The following is a 25,308-nucleotide window of genomic DNA, read 5'->3' on the forward strand; positions in this document are numbered from 1 at the left end:
AATTAAATTCAACTATATTTTCCAGAACAGTGATGAAATGGGTGTTTGTATATACAAACATGAACATGCTTAACTACTCACTTTCCCCCAAATATAGTATTTCTGTCTGTTTATATGGAATATGTGAGTTGGGTGAGGAGCCATTTCAGCATATGTATGACTTATTAAAAGACACATTTTAAGTCGAACTGTATCCTAAACTGCATTATGGTATTGTACCCAAAAATTGCATTCAATGGGAGATTCAACTTCCTTTATAGGAACAGAGCAGACTCCTGAAACTCTTACCACAAAAGTGGTCCATAGTCATGCAAATAGTCCCATTGTCTTCAATGGGATTGATCAAATGATTATGGGTTTACAGGATTAGGTTCCAAGTTTGTAAATTGTTCTGGATGAAACAGACAATGCTAGAGCTGTCAGATCAGAAGGAGCTTCATTCGAATAAAGGTGGGCAGATGTGAGGATAAGTCTTAGCTCCGTTGCTAAGATGAGGAACATATTTTCAGAAAAGTTCTTCGCAGATTCCTGAGCCAGCTGCTTTAAGGCCATCAGTTATAATCTTCACTTATAGTTCTCTCACCCACAAAGCTGGGAAATAAGGCATTTGTTTTCTTTGTTTTGGTGCTCCAGTTCCACTTAACAAAATGCATGTTAGAATTCTTCTTTGGAGCCAAAACTAGTCTGTGTACACTGGGGACAACACCTGATTCCCATCAGGCTGCAGAACTGGGCTGACATGAGAATCCAAACATCCTCTGGTCAGTGCAAGCAGAGGCTTTCCTCTAATGATTTGGACTTGATGTGATGCAGTATGAATGTCATGGATAATTCAGACCAATGGGGATAAAACAGAATCAAAAACACTGTTTAAACACCTTCCGTCCCCCCCACCCCTCCCCTCTTGAGGACTCCTGACCAACTTAACAGCACAATATATATGCTAACAAACTTAAACAAAGCCTTTAAGTTTGTTACCATATGTATTGTGCTTTTAAAGCCATATAAAGAATGAATGCCCTCCCTAGCCCCAAGCATAGCCCCACCCCATCCCTCCGGAGGTGGGGGCTAGCCCCAAGTCTTTCCAGTACCCTGTACCTGCTAAAAACCTCTTGCCAGTACTGCATACTGGAGGGTACCACCCTACTTGCACTACTGTGCACACTCCAGAGGGATAGCGTGGGTTCATCATCATGTTGAGTTTCCCCAGGGAAGTGTTTGCAGCCTCTGCCGTGTCTCTATTGTGTCTCCTCCCTCAGTGCTGCCTTGTAGAGTGTGAGGCTACACTAACAACAACATGTTTACCCTTGAGGGCTCAGCAGAGTGCTAGTTCATCATTTAGCAGCAAGGCATTCGCTGGGAAATATCCCACCTGATATCAACACGGTTGCATTAGGAGAAGCTCAGGGAGCTCGTGAGCAGGACCCCAGACAATCCTCTGATTAGTGACTGCAGGAAGATTTGGGGAAAGGGGAGCTGCTAACGTGCGTGAGCAAGAAACAGAAAGGGCTCAAGGAGCTGAGATAGGACATTGCTCCAGTGGCCCTGTGCAAGTCTGTTTTAAATGTAATGGTGGAGGGCTATGTATCGCTCTTCATGCACATCGGGCGGAAACTACTATAGCAACAGACATACTAGACTATAGTAAACACCCATTGTTGTTTACATTGTGTCTGTACAAGTAGAATATTCCCTGAACATTTCTAGCTCGTTGTGATTGTACAATATCACCCAGCATTATGAGTCAAAAACACTCAGCAAGTGATAGTGGAGTGCCTAGCAGGAGCAGTACCACTAGCAGTAAGAAAACCAGGAAAACGATTAGTTTGTGTACTAAATCAGACGTTTTAAGGCGTTTTGATGTAGGCGAGCTTGCGGTAGACATTGGCATCGCTCTGGTCTTACTCCGACCACCGTGAGAATTGGTACATTGTCAGCGGTTTCATCTTCATGTCTTCGGTAGCATTACCACCTAAAAGCAAGGTTAGGCGGTCTAGGTCGGAGTAATGCCAACAAGATATGGGCTAGTGCTCAGCATCTTCTCTAAGTGTGCACAGAGGACCAAAACCAGCAGAACTTGCCTCTACGTTTGCTAGTGATACAAGCTAAGGCAAAAAGTTTGTATGACAATTTGAAGAGAGACCACGGTGAAGGATCACAGCCAGAGACGTTTACGGCAAGTCGGGGATGGTTTGATCGGTTCAAGAGGCACTTCCCACCTCCATAACATCAAGATGTCCAGTGAAGCAGCTAATGCAGATACTGCAGCAGCTAAAAAATTCCCCAACTATCTCAAGAGAATAATCAAGTAAGGTGTCTATTCACCTAAGCAAGTCTTCAATGTCAATGAAATTGGCCTCTACTGGAAGAGGATGCCTGAATGGACTTACATTCCCAAGAGAAGACAGTGCCCGGATTTAAAGCAGCTAAAGACCGCCTAACCTTGCTTTTAGGTGGTAATGCTACCGGAGACATGAAGATGAAACCGCTGACAGCGTACCAATCCGAAACACCACGAGCTCTCAAGAGATTTTCAAAGGAACACCTTCTGGTCATTTGGACATCCAATAAGGCGGCATGGATAACTGTTTTTTTCAGAATGGCTGACTCTCTATGCCGTCCCTGCATGGAAGGAATATTGTGCCAAGGAAAATCTTGATTTCAAGATTTTATTACTTATTGATAATGCACCAGCTCATCCAATCAACCTGGACGACCTGTGTGAAAACGTTAAAGTTGTCTTTCTGCCACCTAACACCACATCACTCATCCAACCCACGGACCAAGGCACCATTGCTGCATTTAAAGGGTATTACTTACACCGTACTTTTGACCAGCTCATCAGAGGCACCGATGGGGAAGGCAAGCCTACAATTCGTAAATTTTGGCGTGATTATAACATCCGCAAGTGCATCGATAACATCGGTGAGTCCTCGGCTGAAGTTACTCAGGCATGCATGAATGGTGTGTGGGGAAAGCTGTGGCCTGAACGTGTCAAAGACTTAATAGGATTTAAAGATGTTGTCCCCGCTATGAAGAAAATTATCCTTGGCTTGGCCATGAAAGCAGGTTTTGATGAGGTGGAAGAAGCTGACGTTACACAGCTTCTGCAATCACAAGGAGAAGAGCTAACCAATGAAAATCTGATGCAACTAGAGGTTATGAGAGCAATGGAACAAGAGGGCCAAGAAGTAAAAGAACCACCAACCCATCGAAATTTGACTGCCAAACATCTTTCTGAAGCTTTCCAAATGATTGAAGCTGCTGGCTTGCAAATCCTTAGTGATGATGATCCTAACAGGGAACACAGCTCCGAAGTGGTTAGGGGAGCTGGTCATGCAATGAATTGCTATAAAGAAATTTACAGAGGGGGGGGGGGAGGGGGAGAGAAAAGGGAAAGCAAAACAATCTCTAGATGTGCTTTTTCGAGTTGGAAAGGTTCAGCAAAAACAGCAAGAGGAGCAGCCAGACGATCCACCCTCTTCCACCCTCGGACTCCACCACCTTGACCAAGTTTCATTATCATCATTGCTGATTACAGTATTAAATTGTTTAAAATTGTTTAAAATTTATACTTTATATGTATACAATGTCTTTTGTATGGCAGAAAAAAAATTCCCTGGAACCTAACCCTCCTCCATTTACATTAATTCTTATGGGGATATTGGATTCACTTAACATCGTTTCACTTAAAGTCGCATTTTTCAAGAACATAACTACGAAGTTAAGCAAGGAGTTACCGTACAATCAATTCACAGTCACTATTAAAAAAGCCCATAACTTAGTTGTAGGAGTACTACAGTACCCAGAAACATAGTACAGTATCTTGCCTATACAGTACCTGATTCAGGTCATGTTGTTAGTACCTCTTTCAAGCACTAGTATCACACAAGTTTTGTTTGTTTCTAAAAAAGCCACATTTGTGGCAACCTGCCACAAATACACAGCAATTCAAATACAAGACTCCAAAATGAACAGTTGTGAACTACTCAGCATAATATTTTAAAAGTTCACGGTATTCCTGAATTCCTAGAGTTTTACAGATTATGGAACTACATCTAGATACCACGTATTTAATTGAGGCTTTAAACAGGTCACGCTGCATCTCATAGTTGTGCAATCCTAACTCATGCACATGTTTGAAACATTAGGCTTCCTAATACAAAAAGCTATAGTTCCAGTTACAATGGAGATCAGAACTATATTTTACAAAAGGCCCAAAGCTGAACTTTAAAGATGCAAAGAAACAATTACGTCAAATAAACCACCACCACCACCAACATATGAGGCTTTCAAAAAAAGCCTTCTTTACATGAATAACTTCAGGGAAAAAAGCATAGATAGTTTCTCAGAGTATCAAGGTAACATTAATAAAGGGTTGTACATTTTGTTGCTTCTGTAGGAACAATGCTTTGCACACACGAGGGGCTCCCAGAATCCCTCCATTCTCCCACACAAGTTCCCCTGATTATTGTGTTACATCCAAAACAGAGGCCAGGTCTCAGAAGTGCTTTGCTGGTACTGGTATATCAGTATATAATAGTGGCAAAGTGTTGCTAGTGTAGATATACCAGGTCACAAAACCCACATCTCACACTCCTGAGCAAGATAACTACTATGCTGGCATACATTTGTAGTGCAGACCTGAACAATCAGAGAAATGCCATCAAGAGTAGGGCCTTGCTTAGCATGGCCACCAAGAGATAAAAAAGTAGAACCTGACCAATTTACAGTGCAAGTTTGAAGACTGACCAATTAGGGAAGTTTGAAGACTGACTTAATGAAACTGGTGCAAACTCATACCAGTTTAAAACTGACAAGCTAAACCAGTAACAGTTTTAAACTGATATAAGTGTGACCACACTTGGGGTTTGCACCAGTTTAACCATGACCTGGTCTAACACTGTTTTACCAGCATAACTATATTGGTAGTGTTTTTTTTTTTTTTTTTAAATTAAATTAATTTTACGCCAGCAGAACTCCCCTCATGTAGATATAATTATACTGACCTATCTTATTTCAGTTTAATAAAGTGAAATAAGCTATACCAACTTAACTTCATCTACACTAGCTATACTAGTAGAACTGCATCTACAACAGGGTTTTTGCTGCTTTAACTATATTGGCATAGTTAAACCAGCAGAATTTAAGTGTAGACAAGGCCTAATTGGTTTAAAAACAACAATTAAAATGACCACAAACTGTTTAGGCCAATCTTTAGAAGGCAGTTTAAAACACAAGGGTCTGAGTTAAACAGATGTTAAAAACAAACTGGGAGAAGAGAAGTCTTGTGAGAGATTAGTCACTCTTGCAATTTCTATTTAAACACAGGAGTTTACACCAGTGCCACCATATACGTTTAAACCACGTGAAGTTAAACTAGACTAGCGTAACAGACAGGTCCTAAGAGTTCACCCATGCCAACCACTATAACAAGTCATAGTTTTACTTACATTTAATACTTCTTGCCTGGGCTGTGGAGGTTCTATACAAGTAAGCAGCCTGAGCAACAAGTCCATAATAGCAGAGGTCCCTATGTGCTTTATAATGAGGTCTACAAAATCATGTTTTTTCTTTAAGAAATCCACAATCTAGAAGAAATAATAAAAAAAACAAGTTTACATTTTGCTGCAAGTACTTTTTATTTCCCCTAGTAGATTAGTATTTCAAATATGTTCTGTTTCACAAGTTTTGAGAGTGGTGAAGGCAGGAGAAGAGATTTCTGAACAAAATGTTCACCCATCTAGAGTGGGCAATCCAAAATTAGGCAGACTTTTTAACACTGTCCTTTTAAACTAAAGAAGAACAGTTTAAAGCACTTCAAGCAGATCTTTAGTTGGGTTATTAACACCTTATTTCTCCTTTTTTTATTTAGTCATTTACTTGTTGCATTTCATTTAGCTTGGACAATGAAAACCAAGCCTATTCCACTTTCAGATTCTTAGTGCTGCATTATTTGGATTTTAAACACTGCAGGGGATTATTTAAAAACTTTTCATTGGAACTGCAAAGTGTGGAAACATTTCTTATTTTTATTTGGCTTATCTACAAAATTTAAGAAGTTGCGTATGACAAATAGAAATGTGGGCCAAGGAGATTTTTTTGGTGGTGCTGAGTCAAATAAGTAGGTTTCTTTAGAGTCTTCCCACAGCAATAATTTGAATAAGAGAAGAATACTGTAAATCTCACTTGGCACTCAGTGGAAACACACAAATTAAGTTATGACTGTTAGAAGATTATGGGAATCCTTTATGCTGAGGAGAGTTTCTAAAGCAATTCATAAAATTAAAGCAAGCACTGAAACAAAGCATTTAACACATTAAGGGAAGCAGCATGAACAGAACTGCATTGTGAGAGTACTTTGTAACAGACTAGTTCACACCTGTTAACAGGTAACCAGATACCACTATGCATGCTATCTAGCCACTGAAATCCAATGCATTAGATCAGTATCATAGAAGTCATTCAATTTGTCTGGCACTTACTTCAGCTAAGTCCCAAAATTTGCCCTTTCCCAAAACTTACGTTCTTGAAAATTGCTTCACAAAATATGGTTCCACTAGCTACAGCAAAATTTTTATAACGGTTGTGGAAACCCACAGAGATTTATCAATAGGCTTTCTTTTTTTTTTTTTATATAAAGATGCTCCTTCACCCATAAGGCCAACAATAATCAGATAGTTTTACCCAAAACTGTTCTTGAAGAGTGTCAGGAAAGAGCAAGTTTTCCTAGGGAGATGTGGTATGTGTTGGGGGAGCAGACAGTACTGAACCACAAGGGGAAGGAGGATAGAACCCCAATGGAACAGGATATTGTCCTGGCATCACAGGAGAAAGAGGACACTTATTCTTGATAGCTTCTCTATGATATTTAAGGAGTCAGAGGTAGAGGATCCCAGCTGCTGGGACCAGTTACAGTTCTGTGGTCTGCTCCACTTTAGACCAAGTTCTTGCTTGCGCACAGACCTCTCCACACAAAGAGCTTTAAAAATAAAAATAATTAAAAAAAAGAAAATGGAGGGGAGAAGGAGATGAGTAAGATGGGAGGCCCCTATAAGAGCTGTCGTGCCCATCTTACCTCTGCAAAGCAATGATAAGCTAAACAAATGGGGATAGCAATAGTGAGCTGTAAGATGGTACTGCAGCCCTCACATTTCCTGCAGCAACTCTCTTCTTTCTCCGCCACCACTCCTGACTTTAACATACTATTGGAACCACAAATATCCATGCTGAAAAAAAACAGGTCTGAAAGCTATACTGTGGCTGTGTCTACACAGCCACAAATTGAATTGCATAATTCATCACTGCTCCAACTCCACTGGTAATAGCAACAAAGGAAGCTGTAGTGCAGACTGAGCTCAGGCACGATTAGATGACCCGGTGGGAAAACCCTGAGCCCTGTCTATACATTACAGCTTCCACCAGTCAAGCTATACTGGTGGTGAATTACACCCCCAAATTTTGCCCAGAGAGAAGGCAAAAGGCACATCTATTCTACAAGTAGAACCTTACAGGGAATTTTTTTTACGATACGGTTCCATTATCTAGTGTAGGCCACATCATTTAGCATGAACCATGCTGGAGTCATGGACCATCTACAGGTTTAGCTTTAAAGTACTATCCACACTACTAAAAAAGAACTACTTTATCTACACCAGGGACAACCTTCCTGTACCCTGATCCAACACTTTACTATAATTAGAACCAAGCTATATCCAGTTGGGCTCCATCTAACAGGATTTACTGTTTAATTGAGGCCACCCACAATTTTGTACAAGTAATAGGGTTATTCAGTCAGTCCACTTTCAAGGTCTCTTTCTGGGAGGAAAATAAAAAGTGCATTGCACTATGGAAAAGAACAAAAACCCCACAAAAACAATTCTCTTTCTGGCAATAGCAGCTCAGGCAATATAGAAAAGCTACCCAGAATCTACTTACACAAGAATAACTAGTGTGGTAAGCAAGGATAGGCCATGGCTCTTCACACACCACAGTACAATGAAAAATGCTTTGTGCACTCTGCAAACAGTTAGCTACAGTTATCAGAACCATGCAAAAATTTAAGTAGGCTCTATCTGTGGTCTGTGAATAGGCCTAAACAGACTACTAGTGATACTGATACACTGCTGCTATCATCAGATCATTAAGCACAAGAGACTAGTAACAAGACACAGAATGGGTGATTTCTAGCAGTGCTAATGACATTGCCTATATTGGAGAGGATGGATTTGAATATACAGAAAAGGAATCTTATTGAACTGAGACAAACTGAAGAGGTTATTTTCAAATATTTTGTAAAGGTTGCACTATACAAGAATTTTACAAAGGGGACTAGATGATCATGATAGTCCCTTCTGGCCTTAAAACAACCTATTAAACATCTTTAACTAAGGGATGGTGACAGCAAGCAGTCAATTCAGGAGTGGGCGGAAGAAAATACTTCCCCTTAGTAACACATTTCTGACCAGACAGCTGTTCTGATAAACAAAGTTAGGACAAGATAAGTCAGTGTGAGTTACCCAGATTTTGTTATATTCTTAGTGTTCATCTCTACTAGAAAACTTTCAATTGTCATGGGAAAAGTGAATCCGGTTGCTTGATTCAGCTACAACCTTTTAAAATGGTAGCCCTACAGAGGAGCGCATCTCAATGTTGCAGCTATTGAAGCACATGCTACAAACGGAAGAGCTTGTAAATATTTACCTGTTCCGGTTTTCTGCTGATAAGAATACTTAGCACCTTGCTGAAGAAACTGGCCAATAAAGGGTTGAGAGGGGATTCATTTAATAGGAAGCTGTACAGTTTCATAAGTAAGGACTCTTCTTCTCCCAATCTATCATTGATCTGCGAGACATCTGACGTAAGCAGCTCACAAGATATATTCGGATACCTAGAAAAAAAAGGGACACCTTCCATCACTCATGCTTATAAAACAAATATTACACAGTAAAATATGGAATCAAAATGAAGCAGTTTGGTGGGCTTGTTGGACAGATATGGAAAACCGTAAGGCTGCTGATTTGCAGAGAGTTGGGTAAATTAGTCTAAATATAAATTTACTGGTCTGTAAAAAGGTTTTATGCTTTTATTCTGAGATCAGGCTTCTCCAGTCTCCCACTATACTGCAGCAGTACAGATATCATACAAGTTGAGTGTCAGAAGCAATACAAATAGTATATGGTGGGCTTTTAGCTTAATATCTACTGGTTAGCCCTCCTGTCTGAGCACTAACCTCCCCACTTCAGAAACCATTTCCCATTTTGTCTTGGGGGTGGGGGGAGAGGTGGGATCGATTCACGTGTCAGCAAGCGAAGAACAGATAGTCCTGATACTCTGTTTTATTCCCAGAGTTCATATGAAGACCACAAAGTCAGCATGATGATTTCTGGATCAATAATATTTCTAACGTTTTTAATATGTTTGTTAAAAGTCTCCCTAATTCAGGCAGCAGCATCTCTCACAAAACCCTACCAAGTTGACTAGATTGCCTCATGCCAAGTTAGAAACAAAAAAACTGGGACAGTTTTTGGATAGTTTAATCTAAAATACTACAACATACACAATATCTACATGCAAAACAACATAAGGCTTTATCCACTTTACACTGGGTAGCTATATAGCAAAAAACAATTTTCCAGTATTTTAGTAACAAAGGTATGCAGACCCACAGTCCTGTGCATTTATTCACTTAAGTTTATTTCTTTTAAAAAATGCCTCTAAGTGCTTTAAAAACAAATTTAAACAAACCAATAGTTAGCATATGGACTTATTTTAACTGCATGGATATCACACAGTAAGAGCTGTGGGACAGCATCTCAGTTACTTTAGTTAAACATACCTTAATCTCTACCCAAAACTTAACTAGAAGCCACAGCAAACTATGGAGGCCTGACGTAACATACTCTTTGCCTGAAATACTGCTTATTAAGATGGCAGCCACATTATGCCCTTAGTTTTCAAGTGATCATCAGGTGCAGCTCCATGTACAGTGCACTGAAATAGCCTAAGCCAGATGGAAGAAGTGCTTGGATAACTGTAGCAAGGTATATAAATAGAAGTCTGAACCCTTTTTTGCCAAACAAATGAAAAACGGTTCTTGGCCACATCTGCAGGTTCATATCTCCACACTGAAGGTTCATAATTAGAGATTAACCACATTCCCTTACAGCGGTAATAAAATCTCTACCATTCATCCCCAATGATCTTCACTAGCCATTAACAACATGGGTACACCAAGTGTTTGATTGGGTGGTATATTCCCCACAAATCCCTATTAGTATCACTCTATTTCTAATGCTACAACAAGGAGTGAGGCTTTCTAGACAGTCACTTGAGATATTCCCTTCAATGGACCCTTTCACCTTTTGGGCACCAAATCAATTTAGGGGGAGTTTTCAGAGGAAGAGGGGGGCTTAACCATACTAAATCTATAAGCATTAATAGGAGTCATGATGTTAAGTAGCATAAAACACTCTGAAAATGCAAGACTTACTATAAAGCAGAAGACAGAACCTTTAAGAGCATACCAGTGCCACTATAGACTGGCCTACAGGAATTAAATACAGATTTTTCTTCTCTCTACCCCTCCCCAATCTCACAGAAAAGTAGTGTTTTCCTACTTGTATCTGATCTTTTCATCCATGTCTTGAGGTGGTTCTTCTATAATAAATGAAACTAAATCTTCCAGACATTCTGATTTCAACAGAAACTCTATAAGTTTGCGATTCTGAGCTTTGCATTCCTGCAAAACATCCTCCTCGTCCATCAATTCCTTCAGCGTTACATCTTCTCTTTCTAGAAGTGTGTCTATGTGGGATGACGAATGGAGATCAAATTTCCAAAACATGCTGGTCTGGACAAGAAGAAAAGCATATGTAGAGTGTTAATTTACTAATTTATTTTAACAGTTAATAACTTGTAGTTCTCCCCAACAAAAAGCCATGAACTCCATTATATCCATTTCATAGCCTCTAAACCCCAAAGGAACCTGAATACATAATAAAGACACCTCTAAAGCTTGAACAAGACACACATTATCAGATGCTGAAAGATTCTGCATGGACTATAGCTGGGTTATTTTACTGTAATTCACAAGTGCTGAATGATAAGCCAATGTTTTAACTCTTCAACAAAATTAGCTAGATCCAGAATTTGAAGATTCTGGAAGGACATGACATGTTAATGCTGTGTGAAAGAAAAAGTTAACTCTGTTCCTAATTTTTTTGATTTCTCTTGTACTCTGTTAGGTATATTTGTATAAAAACAGGGGTTTTGTTCATTGGTCCAGTTGCTTATGCCCCATTTCAATCACAATCTTCAGTAAGGGTCAGATTCAGACCACCTGCTGAGCAGCTGACAGGGCTCTTTTTTGGACAGAGAAAGGTGCCAGAAGCTTCCCCCAATACTCCCTAAGACTGGCAGAGCTAATGCTCTGGCACACATACATACTCCCTAGGAGGCTGCAGAAGGAATTCTTGTTGACAGTAAGAATTTTTCATAGGTGCTCCAGCCAGAACTCAGGCTTGTTGCACGGATATTGCCCTTGGTACCCTCAGGCTTGTACTCTTGCCCTAAGTGATCTTGCACATAAATGCTGTTAAAGGCAATTGTGATAATCAAAGAAGGAATTACAACTTCAGATGGATAGGATAAAAAACTCCTGCTTTTATGCATATATCCTTAGTAAACCACCACAAGCACGCCGTCCCCAACAAGTTATGACTATAGGATTTGAAACTACTACTAGAGTTATTTCCATAAGACATCATCTGGTCTTAAAGGAAATCCTTTTTCATTCACATACGATGAAGGAAGTAGACTCAAGGGGATTTTAAAGCTAGAACCAGTAATTAAAAGAAAGGTTTTCTTCTGGCCAAATTGAGTCTGTAATAGCATGGTTTTAAACAGTCTATAGAGAACAGTATGAAACATTAAAATTTTGTAACAGGTACCTTTACAATTAGAGGCCTTAGCACCAAATTTTCACTACTGCAGTACATTAGTGGCAACAGTATTAGCTTTCTTAAGGGATGAGGGATATACAGAGAAACAACGAGGAGTCCTTGTGGCACCTTAGAGACTAACAGATTTATTTGGGCATAAGATTTCGTGGGCTAAACCCCACTTAATCAGATGCATAGAGTGGAAAATACAGGAGCAGGTATAAATACATGAAAAGATGTGAATTGTCTTACCAAGTGTGAGGTTAGTCTAATGAGACAGTTCAATTGACAGCAGGATACCAAGGGAGGAAAAATAACTTTTTAAGTGGTAATGAGAGTGGCCATTTCAGACAGTTGACAAGAAGGTGTGAGTAACAATAGGGGGAAATTAGGTTTAGGTTTTGTAATGACCCAAACCACTCCCAGTCTTTATTCAGGCCTAATCTGATGGTGTCCAGTTTGCAAATTAATTCCAGTTCCGCAGTTTCACGTTGGAGTCTGTTTTTGAAGTTTTTGTTGAAGAATTGCCACTTTTAGGTCAGACCAACAAAAAAACTTCAAAAACACAGACTCCAACGTGAAACTGCAGAACTGGAATTAATTTGCAAACTGGACATCATCAGATTAGGCCTGAATAAAGACTGGGAGTGGTTGGGTCACTACAAAACCTAAACCTAATTTCCCCCTACTCACACCTTCTTGTCAACTGTCTGAAATGGCCACACTCATTACCACTTAAAAAAAGTTATTTTTCCTCCCTTGGTATCCTGCTGTCAATTGAACTGTCTCATTAGACTAACCTCACACTTGGTAAGACAATTCACATCTTTTCATGTATTTATACCTGCTCCTGTATTTTCCACTATATGCATCTGGTGGGTTCTAGCCCATGAAAGCTAATGCCCAAATAAATGTGTTAGTCTCTAAGGTGCCACAAGGACTCATTGTTTTTTGCTGATACAGACTAACAGCTACCACTCTGAAACCATACAGAGACATGTATACTTTAGCAGAAGTGTCCTGTGAGCTGTACTTTTTGGTATTCAAAATCAGTTTTAGAGTGCACAGGCAACAAACCCAAACTGTATATTATGCATTTGTCAGACATGCGCCTAATAGAGCCTACAAAAAATTTAAATTAAACATTTCATCCACAATACCTAGAATGCAGTCAATTTACTTACAAATAAAATCTGTATATATAGTAATTTCTGGAAAAAAGTTAAGGATTTAGCATGTAAATCAAGTCTAGCTGACACGAAGTGTCAGAGTTCAGCATCACAGTATATCTATCTATATATCAAGGCAAATATTTTTCACAACACCTAGCATAACAGGGTCATTAGGTGTTGTTACTACTAAATTACATTATAGTAAGGTTGTGTGTGTACACCATGCCTATTTTAAATATATTTAGCCAGGGCAATATTGTTTTCCAGTGTAACATGCAAATCTCTCTTAAACACCCCATATTAATCTTAAGAATGTTTACAGCATCCAACAAAAAATTAAACTTTTGTTTCCTGGTTAAAAAAAAATTTACTGGGGTCACTGAAACTGATACGGGAAAGCAGTAAGTGAAAGTTTTAATTTAACATATACTATCATTTTGAATCATCTGAGACCCCATGCAAGAATTAAAAAAGCAAGTACAGATAAGATGTTAAGAATCAATTAGACAGAAGAACAATCTTACCTACCAGTTAAATTAGTAAGTTTACAAGAGTAGTCAGAATCCATACATTTGATTTTATTTACAATAGATGTGTTAGCTTGTAATTTGACTTAAGTTTATTATATAATTGTTTTCAAAAACATTGGCTTATTTGTTGTTACAGCTCTGCAACCATTTACTATGGACAAATATAACAGGTGTATTGTTGACCCAGCAGCAAAACGTATATTTCAGTCCCATTACATAGGATCAACTACCCATACCCCCCAACCCATAATTAATACAAGTTGGAGCTTTGCAAGTAGCAGCTATTAGTGTTAAGAATGCCAGACATAAATCCCTCTGCAATGACTGACGAAGAGACACTCACCCAAGCCTCCTTTCAAAATCTGTTTCAATAATTTCATTGAAAATAAATTTAACAATGGATAATAAGAGAAAAGGCATACTACTGCAAACATGTTACTGCGTTATTTCACAAACTGTCTCCCAGGCAAGCTGTGTTAGGGGTGCTCCCTCAACATGGCAGGTGCTGAGCAGAGATTATTCCATCACTTTCCAACAGGAGCCCAGGTCCCTTGGAATAAGGAAAAATAAACACCGTAAAATGTGCCAAAGGGGAAGTCCAGGAACCCTGAAGAGAAGAGAACTTTCTTAAAAGTATGATTGGCAGTTACCTAGAGGACTTAGAACAGTTCCAAATGAGCACAGCAACTTTGAAAAACAGGCAAGTGACAAGTCCATCTCTACTGATAGTTTTCTTCTACCTCCTCCCCCACCAAAGATTCCTATTCTTTAAAGGGGAACTTTCATGTATGGTTACACAATCCTACTCCCATTGACCGCAACAGGAGTAGAATTAGGCCCAATACATCCACAGCCCAAAAAGAGTCATTTATTATAGCTTGCTCTTTAGATTTTCAACCATCTCCAAAGCCCAATTTGTACTCAAAGTTGCTCTCAGTATCAGTTAGAGCGCCTAAAAACATGTTTGTTGCTTTCAATTCAAGATGCAAAATTTGAGACTTTAAACATGAAGCATGCTCAAAAGTATCAACACAAGCAACTGCTTCAGGATAACTTCATAAGAGTCACTCTTAGGCCAGGTCTACACTACCGCGGTAGTTCGACAGCTGGCAATCGAACTTCCGTGTTCGATTTATCGCGTCTGGTCTGGACGCGCTAAATCGATCCCAGAAGCGCTCGCCGTCGACTGCGGTACTCCAGCTCGGCGAGAGGAGTACCGCGGAGTCGACGGGGAGCCTGCCTGCCGCGTGTGGACCGCGTCTGAACTGCGGTAAGTTCGAACTAAGGTATGTCGACTTCAGCTACGTTATTCACGTAGCTGAAGTTGCGTACCTTAGTTCGAATTTGGGGGTTAGTGTAGACCAGGCCTTAGAATTGAGAAGGTTTAAAAAAAAAAAAAAAAATGAATACCATGGAAGTCGACAGCTGGCAAAATAGCTCTAAGAGCATGATTAACATCGCCTATAACATTTCGCTAGTTAGCTTTGTTTGTTGTCTCTTTTCATACAGACTACACAAGCCCAATAAGATGCCTATGTGTCACCATAAACTTGTAGTGAGTGTTTTTCAGAAGTTCTCTTAACTCACTTTTTTTAAAAACAGACCAAGTTAGTGCAAAATAACGTAGTTCAAAATCCCAAATGAACTGGAATTAAATGTTTGGAGAAGCTACAGCTTCTCTACTAGTAAAGGTTTCAACCAACTTAACTTCCAAAATTGGGTTGGCCAGGAAATTGCCCAATTTACTCTGAAAGGAAGAGAGACAGTACCTACAAACTGCGAAGAAAGTGTCACTATCTGAATTATAGATTAAGAAGTTAGGCTGGTTTGAAATTTTAACTTGCTGATGTTTATTTGCTTCCCTTTAGCAAAGCAATTATCCCTTCAAACATTCCATACAGCAGAGTCTCCTTGAAAATTCACATGCCTGTTGTAGCTGAAGAAAGGGTATTGCAATCAGGCAAAGTTAATAATTTTTACTGAGGCCTTGGCTACACTCGCGGATTCACAGCGCTGCCACGGCAGCGCTGTGAAGCGCGAGTGTAGTCGCGCCGCCAGCGCTGCGAGAGCTGTCTCGCAGCGCTGCAAGTACTCCACCTCTCCGAGAGGAATAGCTTGCAGCGCTGCGAGGGAGCGTGCAGCGCTGCAGGCGCTGATTACACTGGCGCTTTACAGCGCTGCGCTCGGGGGGGGGGTGTTTTTTCACACCCCTGAGCGCAGCAAGTGCAGCGCTGTGAATTGCCAGTGTAGCTAAGGCCAGAGAGTGGTCTGCGGCTCTGTCTTGCTCCCTGTGTGGTCAATGAGAATTTGCCATGGTCTTCAGTGGGAGCAAGATTGGTAACTACGTGCATCAGTATGTTACCTTCCATTGGGTGGTAGAAGCTTAGAAAGGACGTGAGAGCCTAAGATTTTCTTTCACTTCAAGAGATAGCCACCCATGTTTTGGAGTTATAGGACCAGGTGTGGCAGATGTGTGCAGTTTATTAATGTTAGATGGAAGCCTTCCCGTAGTTGGCTGATTTTGATCCTCTAAAAAATAAAATATCCTCATACTTGCAAATGTTTAAGATTCAGAACACATTCGTTTTCAACAAAAGCTTTGAATAAGCTGAGCATTTTAAGACAAAAATGGCTCCTCTAAAGTTTTGCAGTGTCTTGACAAAGGTAGTAAGTTTGTGGCAGAACCGGGAACAGAACCCCAATCTCAAGTAGTAGGCCCATGTCTCAAGTACTAGACTGGTGCCTCTCAGGCAATTTTATTCAAATCTCTAATTAGGTCTGCTGTAAAAGTCAGTAATGCTTACCTACATTTGAAAGTGCATTGAAATCTCCTATACAAGTGCAAAGCATGATTAGCTACTCCATTTTTCTGAGTAACTAAAGGCCAGAGAGAGAGACAGAGACACTCTCTTGAATAGGAAACACTCAAACCTAAAAGGGTTCGACAGACAGAGACTACTCTATGTCCTGCATCTGCTAACTTGATAGGATCTCTTTTTAAAAATCCGCATTTAACATGGAGATAAGATGTGCATGTTAGCTACAGAGCCTATCACATGAGGACTGAACAAGATGGGTCTCCACAGAAGGCCCCATCTCAGATCGACCAAGGTGAGAAGGGAACTATTTCAACTGTCTAGCCAGAGATCCCATAATCTGGAATTTTTAGAAGAGTAGGACTGACCATACAGAAAGCTGTATTAAAAAGTTGCATGGCTACACATTCATGACTCAGGAAGTGTGAAAACTATGATTGCACATTCAACAATAATATATATGCATTACAATGGTCTTGTATGATCACACAACTACTTATCTTATGGTACAAGATATCATACAAATTCCTCCCCGCCTCCTATACACATGCAGGTGTGCATGAAACAACTTATCACCAGTCACGCTAGACACTGGAACTTACTACTAATGACAGACCCTAACCCATAGACTAAAGAATCACTATCTCTAGCTCAGGGCAGCCGCAGGTTCTTACCCTCCTTGCAGACCAACTAGTTGAGGAAAACACGACTGCTAGCTTAGCAGAGTGCAGATAACTTTCAAACAGCCCACAGGAGGGACAGAAGAGGCCATGGAAGTTAAGAGGAGAGGAACTCCACTACTGCATACCTAAAGAAGGTTGCATGATATTATGGAGATGCAGTAGCTTTTACAGGGTTAAGGTTACAATCTGTGTCCTATTGTAAAGAAAGTTCTCCCCCTCTCCCATTACCCCCCACCCCCAAAAAAATCCTCATGGGTTTTCATCAACTAGAATTTGAACTGACATTTCTGAATATACTAAGTTAGAGAGATGTATAAAGTAGCTCCTTTTCGAAGTTTTAAATGTTTATGTCCCTTTGCCAGCCCAATGGTACATCACATCAAGATTCTCCACAAGCAGATTTTATTCACTAATGCTGGGCAGCCTCACTGTATTTAAAATCCATTAACAGTAATTAGATAGCACAGTGATAAATGCTTTATAAATGCTTATTAAGCAGATATGTTTTGAACTGGCTTGTGAGAATTTTTAAAAGCAAGCATAATCAGATTTTTAATGGATATTATTTGAAAATTAGATAAATGCTTATTAGTAAAGCTGACAAAAGAAAAAGCCAGATAATACATTCTACAACTGCCACTAATTACCAATTTTTTTCAGTAAGGACATTGGGGTAATGCTGTCTATAAGCAGTACATTTTCACTGACAGATTCCCCACTCCCCTATAGCAATTTTGAGATCACTAGGGTAAATATGGCTACTGGTTTCCAGTATTTATTGTATTTTGGCCAGTGCCCATCACACCTTTAAACATAAGTATGGGTCACCCAAGATGCAAAAAAAGTTCAATGCAAAGGCTACCAGAAGCTTCCAAAAAATCCAATGAAACTTCATTTGAATAACCAGTTAAAGCCATTAGATGACATATGTACTTACTCACCATACTTAAACACAAACAAAAAGTGAATTGTTGATTACGAGTTACAACTCCCACAAATATTAACAATGCATTTAGAAATGCATATTCTCTCAAGTCACCACTAATTAAACTATGACCCAAAAATAAATGCTACTCTTTCATGAATGTCAACTGACTACAAAACTCAAAACTCCATAACTTTTCAAGTCCATACATACAGATTATTTTACATTCAAGAAACAGAATTTTTGGTAAAGAAATCATTGCTATCTTAAGTAACTGAATTTCACAGTTAACTATCCCTTAAATGGAAATACTGACAACCAAAAACCAAGTAAAAACAACAGGAGTACTTGTGGCACCTTAGAGACTAACAAATTTATTTGAGCATAAGCTTTCATTCATCACAACACAACTCTGACCCCTGAAGTATGCACTTCATTATACTTGATGGGTGTAGCACAGAGGTGGGCAAACTTTTTGGCCGGAGGGCCACATCTGGGAATAGAAATTGTATGGCAGGCCATGAATGCTCACAAAATTGGGGTTGGGGGCAGGAGGGGGTGAGTGGTCTGGTTGGGGGTGCGGGCTCCGGGGTGGGGCCAGACATGAAGAGTGCAGAGTGCGGGAGGGGGCTCTGGGTTGGGGATTGGGGGATGGGGGTGAGGGCTCTGGGCTGGGGATGAGGAGTTTGGGGTGCAGAAGGGTGCTCCGGGCTTGGACCGAGGGGTTAGGAGGGCAGAAGGGGGGGGGGGGGGGAGATCAGGACTGGGGCAGGGGGTTGGGGCACAGGGGAGGCTCAGGGGTGCAGGCTCCGGGTGGCTCTTACCTCAAGCGACTCCCAAAAGCAGTAGCATGTCCCTTCTCCGGCTCCTACGCAGAGGCACAGCCAGGCGGCTCTGCATGCTGCCCCGTCCACAGGCGCCACCCCTGCAGTTCCCATTGGCTGCGGTTCCCGGCCAATGGGAGCTCTGGGTGCAGCGCCTGGGGTGGGAGCAGCATCCAGAGCAGAGCCCCCTGGCTTCCCCTATGCGTAGGAGCTGGAGAGGGACCATGTCCGCTGCTTCCAGGAGCCGTGTGGAGCAGCCCCCAATCGTGCTCCCCGGCTGGAGCGCCGGAGCAGGGCAAGCCCCAGACCCCATTCCCCAGCAGAAGCTCAAGGGCTGGATTAAAACGGCTGGCGGCCCAGATCTGGCCCACAGGCCATAGTTTGCCCACCCCCCCGGTACATCAATTCCTTGCTTTTCGTACAAATTTCTTAAGTGATTGAAAAATTACTTGTACCCAGAAGCCTTAGTATGATTTTTTTAAACAATCATTTTTTTTTTTACATAAAGGAAAGCAATGCTATGGTAAATTTTTATATTATGCTTCTCAAATTAAAATGATTACATTTTCACCTCTGTTACATTATACAGAACAGGAAAAGAAAACAGTGAGGATCCTAGAGTAAGGCTCCTAAAGTATTATTCAATATTAAAACCATAGCTACTGTTTCAAATTCAAGATACAGCTGTACTGATTTACGTGTTCAGGAGTCCTTCATTCTTAGCAAATAAATGTAACTTGTACCTTAAGAAAAATAGTCATGTATAGTGGAGTTTTTATAGTTCAATCTTTTTGGGTACACAGAAGTGAGGTGATAAAAACAAACATGCTATTCTCTGTTACTACGATGAAAAAGAGTTCAAGCTCTTTGCATTCTAGGAAACCACAGGATATGTTCTGCTTCACACAAAGTGGTTAATACATATTCAAGTGTACTGCTCTGGTTGCAGTGTTAAAATATTGGATATATCAAGTGAAAGTACTGCATCTTCTTTCCAGCGGAGTCCAAAATCCTTATGATTCCAGAGCTGCCTTTGGTTATGTAGGCAAAGTGTTTTCTAGTCCCACATTGTGAAGCTTTTATTAGTTTTGTTGACTGAACTGTGTCTTAAGTTTGACCTTTAATCACAATTTATCATACATCTCATCTTTAACTGCATAATTTCTGCACTCAAAAGCTTTCCCCTTAAAATGTACCTAGCTGCTCTTAAGCAAATTGAGAATGAAAAACTCCTATTTGGTTCCATTGTTCAGACTGAACTAGTAAAATATGCCTCTATTAAAAATGCTAAAAAGACAGAACAGGCACATTCCACAGATATATGGTTGAATACCATTCTCTTAAAAGAAGACACTCTTGCTCTGTCCTGCTATGTTCGTGGAATATTCAACAGGTTGCTTAGAAAGAACGTGGTTACTTCCTAATGTGAGTGAATATGTATTTTCCCAGTTGAACAGCAGCTGATCTTCTAGCTAGATCACAACTTTGTATAAGTGTATACAGACCCTCATTAAGACTTATTGCTGAAGCCCCCAAATATACACTGCTCTGACCTAGTAAGTATACAAACACAGTCCAAACTAGTTAATATTTACTAACAAAAGTATTGGATACCTAGATTACATAACAAGTTGTAATAATCTAGCTTGTCTTCACTATTACTACGTTATCAATGAAATTACAATATGAGTTTTGAGACAAAAGAAGCAAATGTCTCTTTGTTAATTCCCCCACTCCACCCCAGTATCTTCAAAGCTACTGGCAAAGATGTTGAATTAGTTCGGACACTTAATTTAAACACAAGTGTAAATAAAAACTGAATCACCCACTCCAGATGTGAACATGGCTGGTTCACTAGTAGCAATAAAAAAATATGAGAAATGCTATGAGAAATTAAGAAATGCTATTTGCTAGGTTTAGAACATTTTTGCTTTCCCACCACCTAATACAATAATATAGTCTACTAATGGGAATAAAGTATCACAGTGCCTTCTGCTAAGCAGACTGTTCATTTATGTTTTAGAAGTGTGCAAGGTGCTTAGCTATGCAGTCTTAGTAATTTTACAATTTGTCAGTAGTCTCAGTATAGTGTGTGTACAGGTTGCTGCAAAAAGTGAATTCAGATGCAGAAGTAGACTGGAATATCACTATTATTTCAAATGTTGATAGCAAGACCCTCTGATGGAAGAGTGTGGTCCACAAAAGTGTGCATCAATCCATGAACACATTTGTTCAGAAACAATTTCTTCCAGCACACAGAGAATGGATGCTGTGAATGCTGGATAGCTACCATTTCTTCTGTGATAGAACCAACAGCAAAAGAACTAGTAAAGGATTTGATTACACAGTACTGAAACGTGGGCCTTGTGTTCTCAAATGAAGTCAAAGAACAACTGACTTTTTAAAATGGGCTGTTTAAAAATATAGATTTACTGGCGCTCCCTACACTACTGGACCAAAAGATGGTAAAATTCCTTCCCTCTCCCCCAGTCACTGCTTTGAAAGAGATTCAAATGACCTTCCTGAAGTCCCCAAATTTCCCCAAAACTTGAGCACTATGCCTGGCTTAGTTTAAAACAAATACCTCACAATTGGGGGGGGTGGGGAGGGAACCACAACAAAACAGAGTAAACAAACTGAATCTGCATTAACAGTCTTGGTACCCCATGCCAGATACCAGTGGCAACTGTGAAACTTCCTAGCACAAACCCCAATAGTTTAAAATATCCATTGTAAAACCAATAGTAAGGTCATCACAATGCTACATTTGCGAAAACGTGGATAGGGGTCATCCAGACGTGGTAGTGGTGACAGCGGTATAGGATACAAAGGAAAACAGCCAGCTAGGAAGAAAAAGAGAAAAATGACTCGAAGAAAGCTGCAAAGGAAAGAAGGAAGGGCTTGGCTACAGAAGCGATAAACTGCAAAAAGGGAAAAACAGCTAAAGGAAAACAGTTGAGTCCTACAAAAATAATGTAAGTAAGCCTTTCTGATGGGGAGAGGTATCAGGGAGAAAGAAAAGATGACAGACTAAAGCACTTAGGAACCACCAAATGTTTAAACTGATGCCTTATGGTGGCAGGAGGGGAGAGAAGGGGAGGAGGGAGAGAAGTTGTCCCCATAGATGAAATTTAATAGGAATGTTTCTTACCTGTTAACAAAAGTTTTAAAAAGGTTAAGAAAACAAAACGATTTGTATTCTCTGTGGCTCCTTGCCCATTACAGGATATCCTGGCAACAGCAAAATCTTTCAATCTACAATATTAGCAGATTAGCAGGACTGAATTAGGTTAAGATGAAGTAGATTTCTTCCTATAAGAAAAAAACAAAACATTTTATAATTTCATAATGTTAACAGGTTTTCATTAAACAGCTCAAATAGCAGTAATAACATGAAGGTGCTGAGTTCCAAGCTACTGGGGATTGAGAATATGAAGGAAGAGAGGGAGGGAGGAGACTTGTTTGGAAGAAATTGATCCTGATCCCGTAAGTCATATTTTTTACATAGATGGTCTTTTGAACAATTCTAGAAGAAAGCTGTTGTCGCTGTTCCTAGTCTGTTCAATATTCCCCCTTTTCTCTGCCATCTCCTGTTTTGAATAAAGATTTGGGTATTTTTCATATTGTTGTGGGTATATGAAACTATCTTGAACAATTTTGACCCTCCATGATTGAAGACTATGTATTTAAGACTCTGCTTTTTACCTTCAAAAAGGAAAAAAAAATCTGGTCAATACCTGTAATTGTGTGTCTTTGAGGATCTCATCTGACTGAGGGTATGTCTACACTACAGGATTAATCCGAATTTATATAATTCGAATTTAGGAAACCGATTTTATAAATTCGAATGTATTCGGCCACACTAGGCACCATTAATTCGGTGGTGTGCGTCCAAGCTACCGTAGTAGCATCGATTTCCAGAGCGTTGCATTGTGGGTAGCCAATAACATCTAATTGCCAATAACATCGATTTGCGGCCACACTAACCTTAATTCGGATTAACAATACCGATTTTGACACTACTCCTCTCGTCGAGGAGGAGTACAGAAATCGAATTAAAGGGCTCTTTAATTCAAATTAAATGGCTTCGTTGTGTGGACGGGTCAAGCGTTAATTCGAATTAAGGCAGCTAAATCCGAATTAAAGTCGTAGTGTAGACCAGGCCTGAATTTATACTCACCTGCCTGCAGTCCCTCAGATTTAGGGAGCAGAGCAAGATTTTCTACTTTTTTTTATGGTCTTGCTCTATCATGACTATGTTTGAGAATCTATTATACTAAGTGCTGATCTACACAAAACTTGTATGAAAATAAAGAGATGCACATTAAAAAGAGATTTAGTTATTTTGGCACAAGTCTGCGTGGGCACTTCAGAATAAAATAAAAGTGGCTAAAGTTAGTTTACCTAAGGTTGGACAAATCAATTTTAGCCACTTATTATGAAGTAAGGGTGGCCACACAGATTTGCACTGAACAAAAACCATGTTTTAAAACAGGTTTTGTTAAATTGCTGTAAGCCAGGTCTCCTAAGTGACCAGTCCTTAGAATTGGGAGAGTTCTTAGTTTGCCACTCAAAGGAATACAGATACTGAGGCACCAGCAGTTGGTCTCAGAACAAGGCTCACCTGCTTGTGCCTCAAAGTGACAAATGGAAAATTTCTTACGAATAATTTCTTTTGTTAGCAGCATCGCCCACAGTTCTTGATATCGGGGCTGCTTTCCTCTCTCGGCAGCTCGTGCAGGCGGATCAGCATTTTGGAGCTGCATGGTCTGGCCATGTCCCCTCAACTCCTGCTTGCTTCCAGGAGAGTTATTCTCAAACTGTAAATCATGCCTATCATTAACAAATATTCTAGAGATAAAGTAACGTACATTAGACCAAGGAAGATGATCTCATGGTAACAATTTCACTTTATACTCAACCCTTGACTCATGAGCCATCCAGGGGTGGGTAGAATTGTGGGAGAGACTGCTATCAGAAAGGAAATCATCAGTAAGAAATTTTCCATTCTGCAGCCCAGCATCTCCCACAATTCTTGACCACTAGGAAGTAGCAAGCAGATGTAGAGAGGGCTATAGAAAAGATCAGAAGGGAAAGGAAAAACAGTATCCCTCCCCATCTAGAATATTTGCTCCAAAGGCAAAACAATTTCCAGGTCACTACATGCAGTACCTTCCTGCCAAAAGGATACCTCTGCAGAGCACAGGAAGTCCACCTTGTAGTGTTTTGACAAAAAATGGTAGCATTTGACCAGGTGGCCGCCTTACAAAATTTCCACAGTGGATGCATTAGCTCTTTCTGCTCAAGAGGTCTCCAGGGATCACATGGAGTGTGCCCTGACGCATTCTGGAACTGGAATTTCCAATGCCTTGTACTCTTTCACAGTGCATGGTCTAATCTATCTCGCAGTAGAGGATTTGGAAGTTCTGATTCCTTGGCATTTTGAATGGAAGGATACAAACGGGGCCCCCAATTTCCTTGTGGACTCTGAGGTAAATTTTCAGAGCCCTTCTGGCATCAGAGGTGTGCCACCTCTCCTCAGTGGAATGCTGTGGCCTTGGTCAGAAGGAAGGTAGAACCATCTCTTGGGAACTGTGGAAAGAAGAGTTCATCTTCAGGATAAATGATTCTAGAGTTCTGAACACCACTTTGTTCTTATGAAACACACACTAAAGGTTCCTGCATCGAGCATGTTGCCAGCTCTGACACTCACCTGGAGGATGTGATGGCTATTAGAAAGCAAGTTTGGATGAACAAAAAACGCAGACACCTGACATCCAATGGTGCTGGGCTGGAGATCTCTGCTGAAGCCTTATTAGAGAAAATCCAAGATAGATGGAATTCCTGGATTTCTAAGATTTGCTTTGTGCTCCTGTCACCATTTGCAAAACTTGGACCAGATAAAGGAGTACGCTTTCAAGGCAGATACTCTTCTAGAAGAAAAGTGTTCTAATGACTTTGGAGGACAGACCCAACAATACTGCACTTCCCTTTTGTTAGGCAGGCTATTAGATGCAGCCAGTTCATGTACAGATTAAGCAGAAGACCTTATGAGATGTCCTAAATCTTTGGGAGCTGCAATGGCAGTCCCAATTTCAGCTCTATTAAGTCCAAAAATCAGGGTGTCCTCAGGCAACGCAGTGTCATCCATGTTACTGTAGTCTATTCTAGTTTTATTTTCTGGACCACCTTCCCTAGTAACAGGAAGGATGCAAAAAAAACAGACAGATCGCCTTGTGCCCATCTGTGTGATAGGGCATCTGTTTGCCTGGATCTGGGGTCCACTTCCTTAGTGAAGTACTTTGGTCTCTAACAGTTATGTGGTTTGCAAATAGGTCAGTTGAGGACAGGCCAAATGATTGGATGATTAACTCAAAGACTTCTTGATTCAGGCACCCCTCAGAGTTGCTCACCTT

General features: G+C 40.3%; 1 protein-coding gene across 1 annotated transcript in view; it reads right to left on the bottom strand.

The window, feature by feature from the left end:
- PPP6R3 (protein phosphatase 6 regulatory subunit 3) overlaps positions 1–25,308 on the bottom strand; it is a 134,174-nt gene that overhangs the window by 75,380 nt on the left and 33,486 nt on the right. The window contains exons 3-6 of the mRNA XM_065404344.1: positions 22,044–22,204; positions 10,620–10,852; positions 8,704–8,890; positions 5,454–5,591 (exon numbers count right to left, since the gene is read on the bottom strand). Coding sequence (XP_065260416.1) covers positions 5,454–5,591; positions 8,704–8,890; positions 10,620–10,846 — 552 coding nt within the window. The 5' untranslated portion in view covers positions 10,847–10,852; positions 22,044–22,204. The remainder of the gene's footprint in view (positions 1–5,453; positions 5,592–8,703; positions 8,891–10,619; positions 10,853–22,043; positions 22,205–25,308) is intronic.

Source organism: Emys orbicularis, chromosome 4, assembly GCF_028017835.1.
Source record: "Emys orbicularis isolate rEmyOrb1 chromosome 4, rEmyOrb1.hap1, whole genome shotgun sequence".
Lineage (NCBI taxonomy): Eukaryota > Metazoa > Chordata > Testudines > Emydidae > Emys > Emys orbicularis.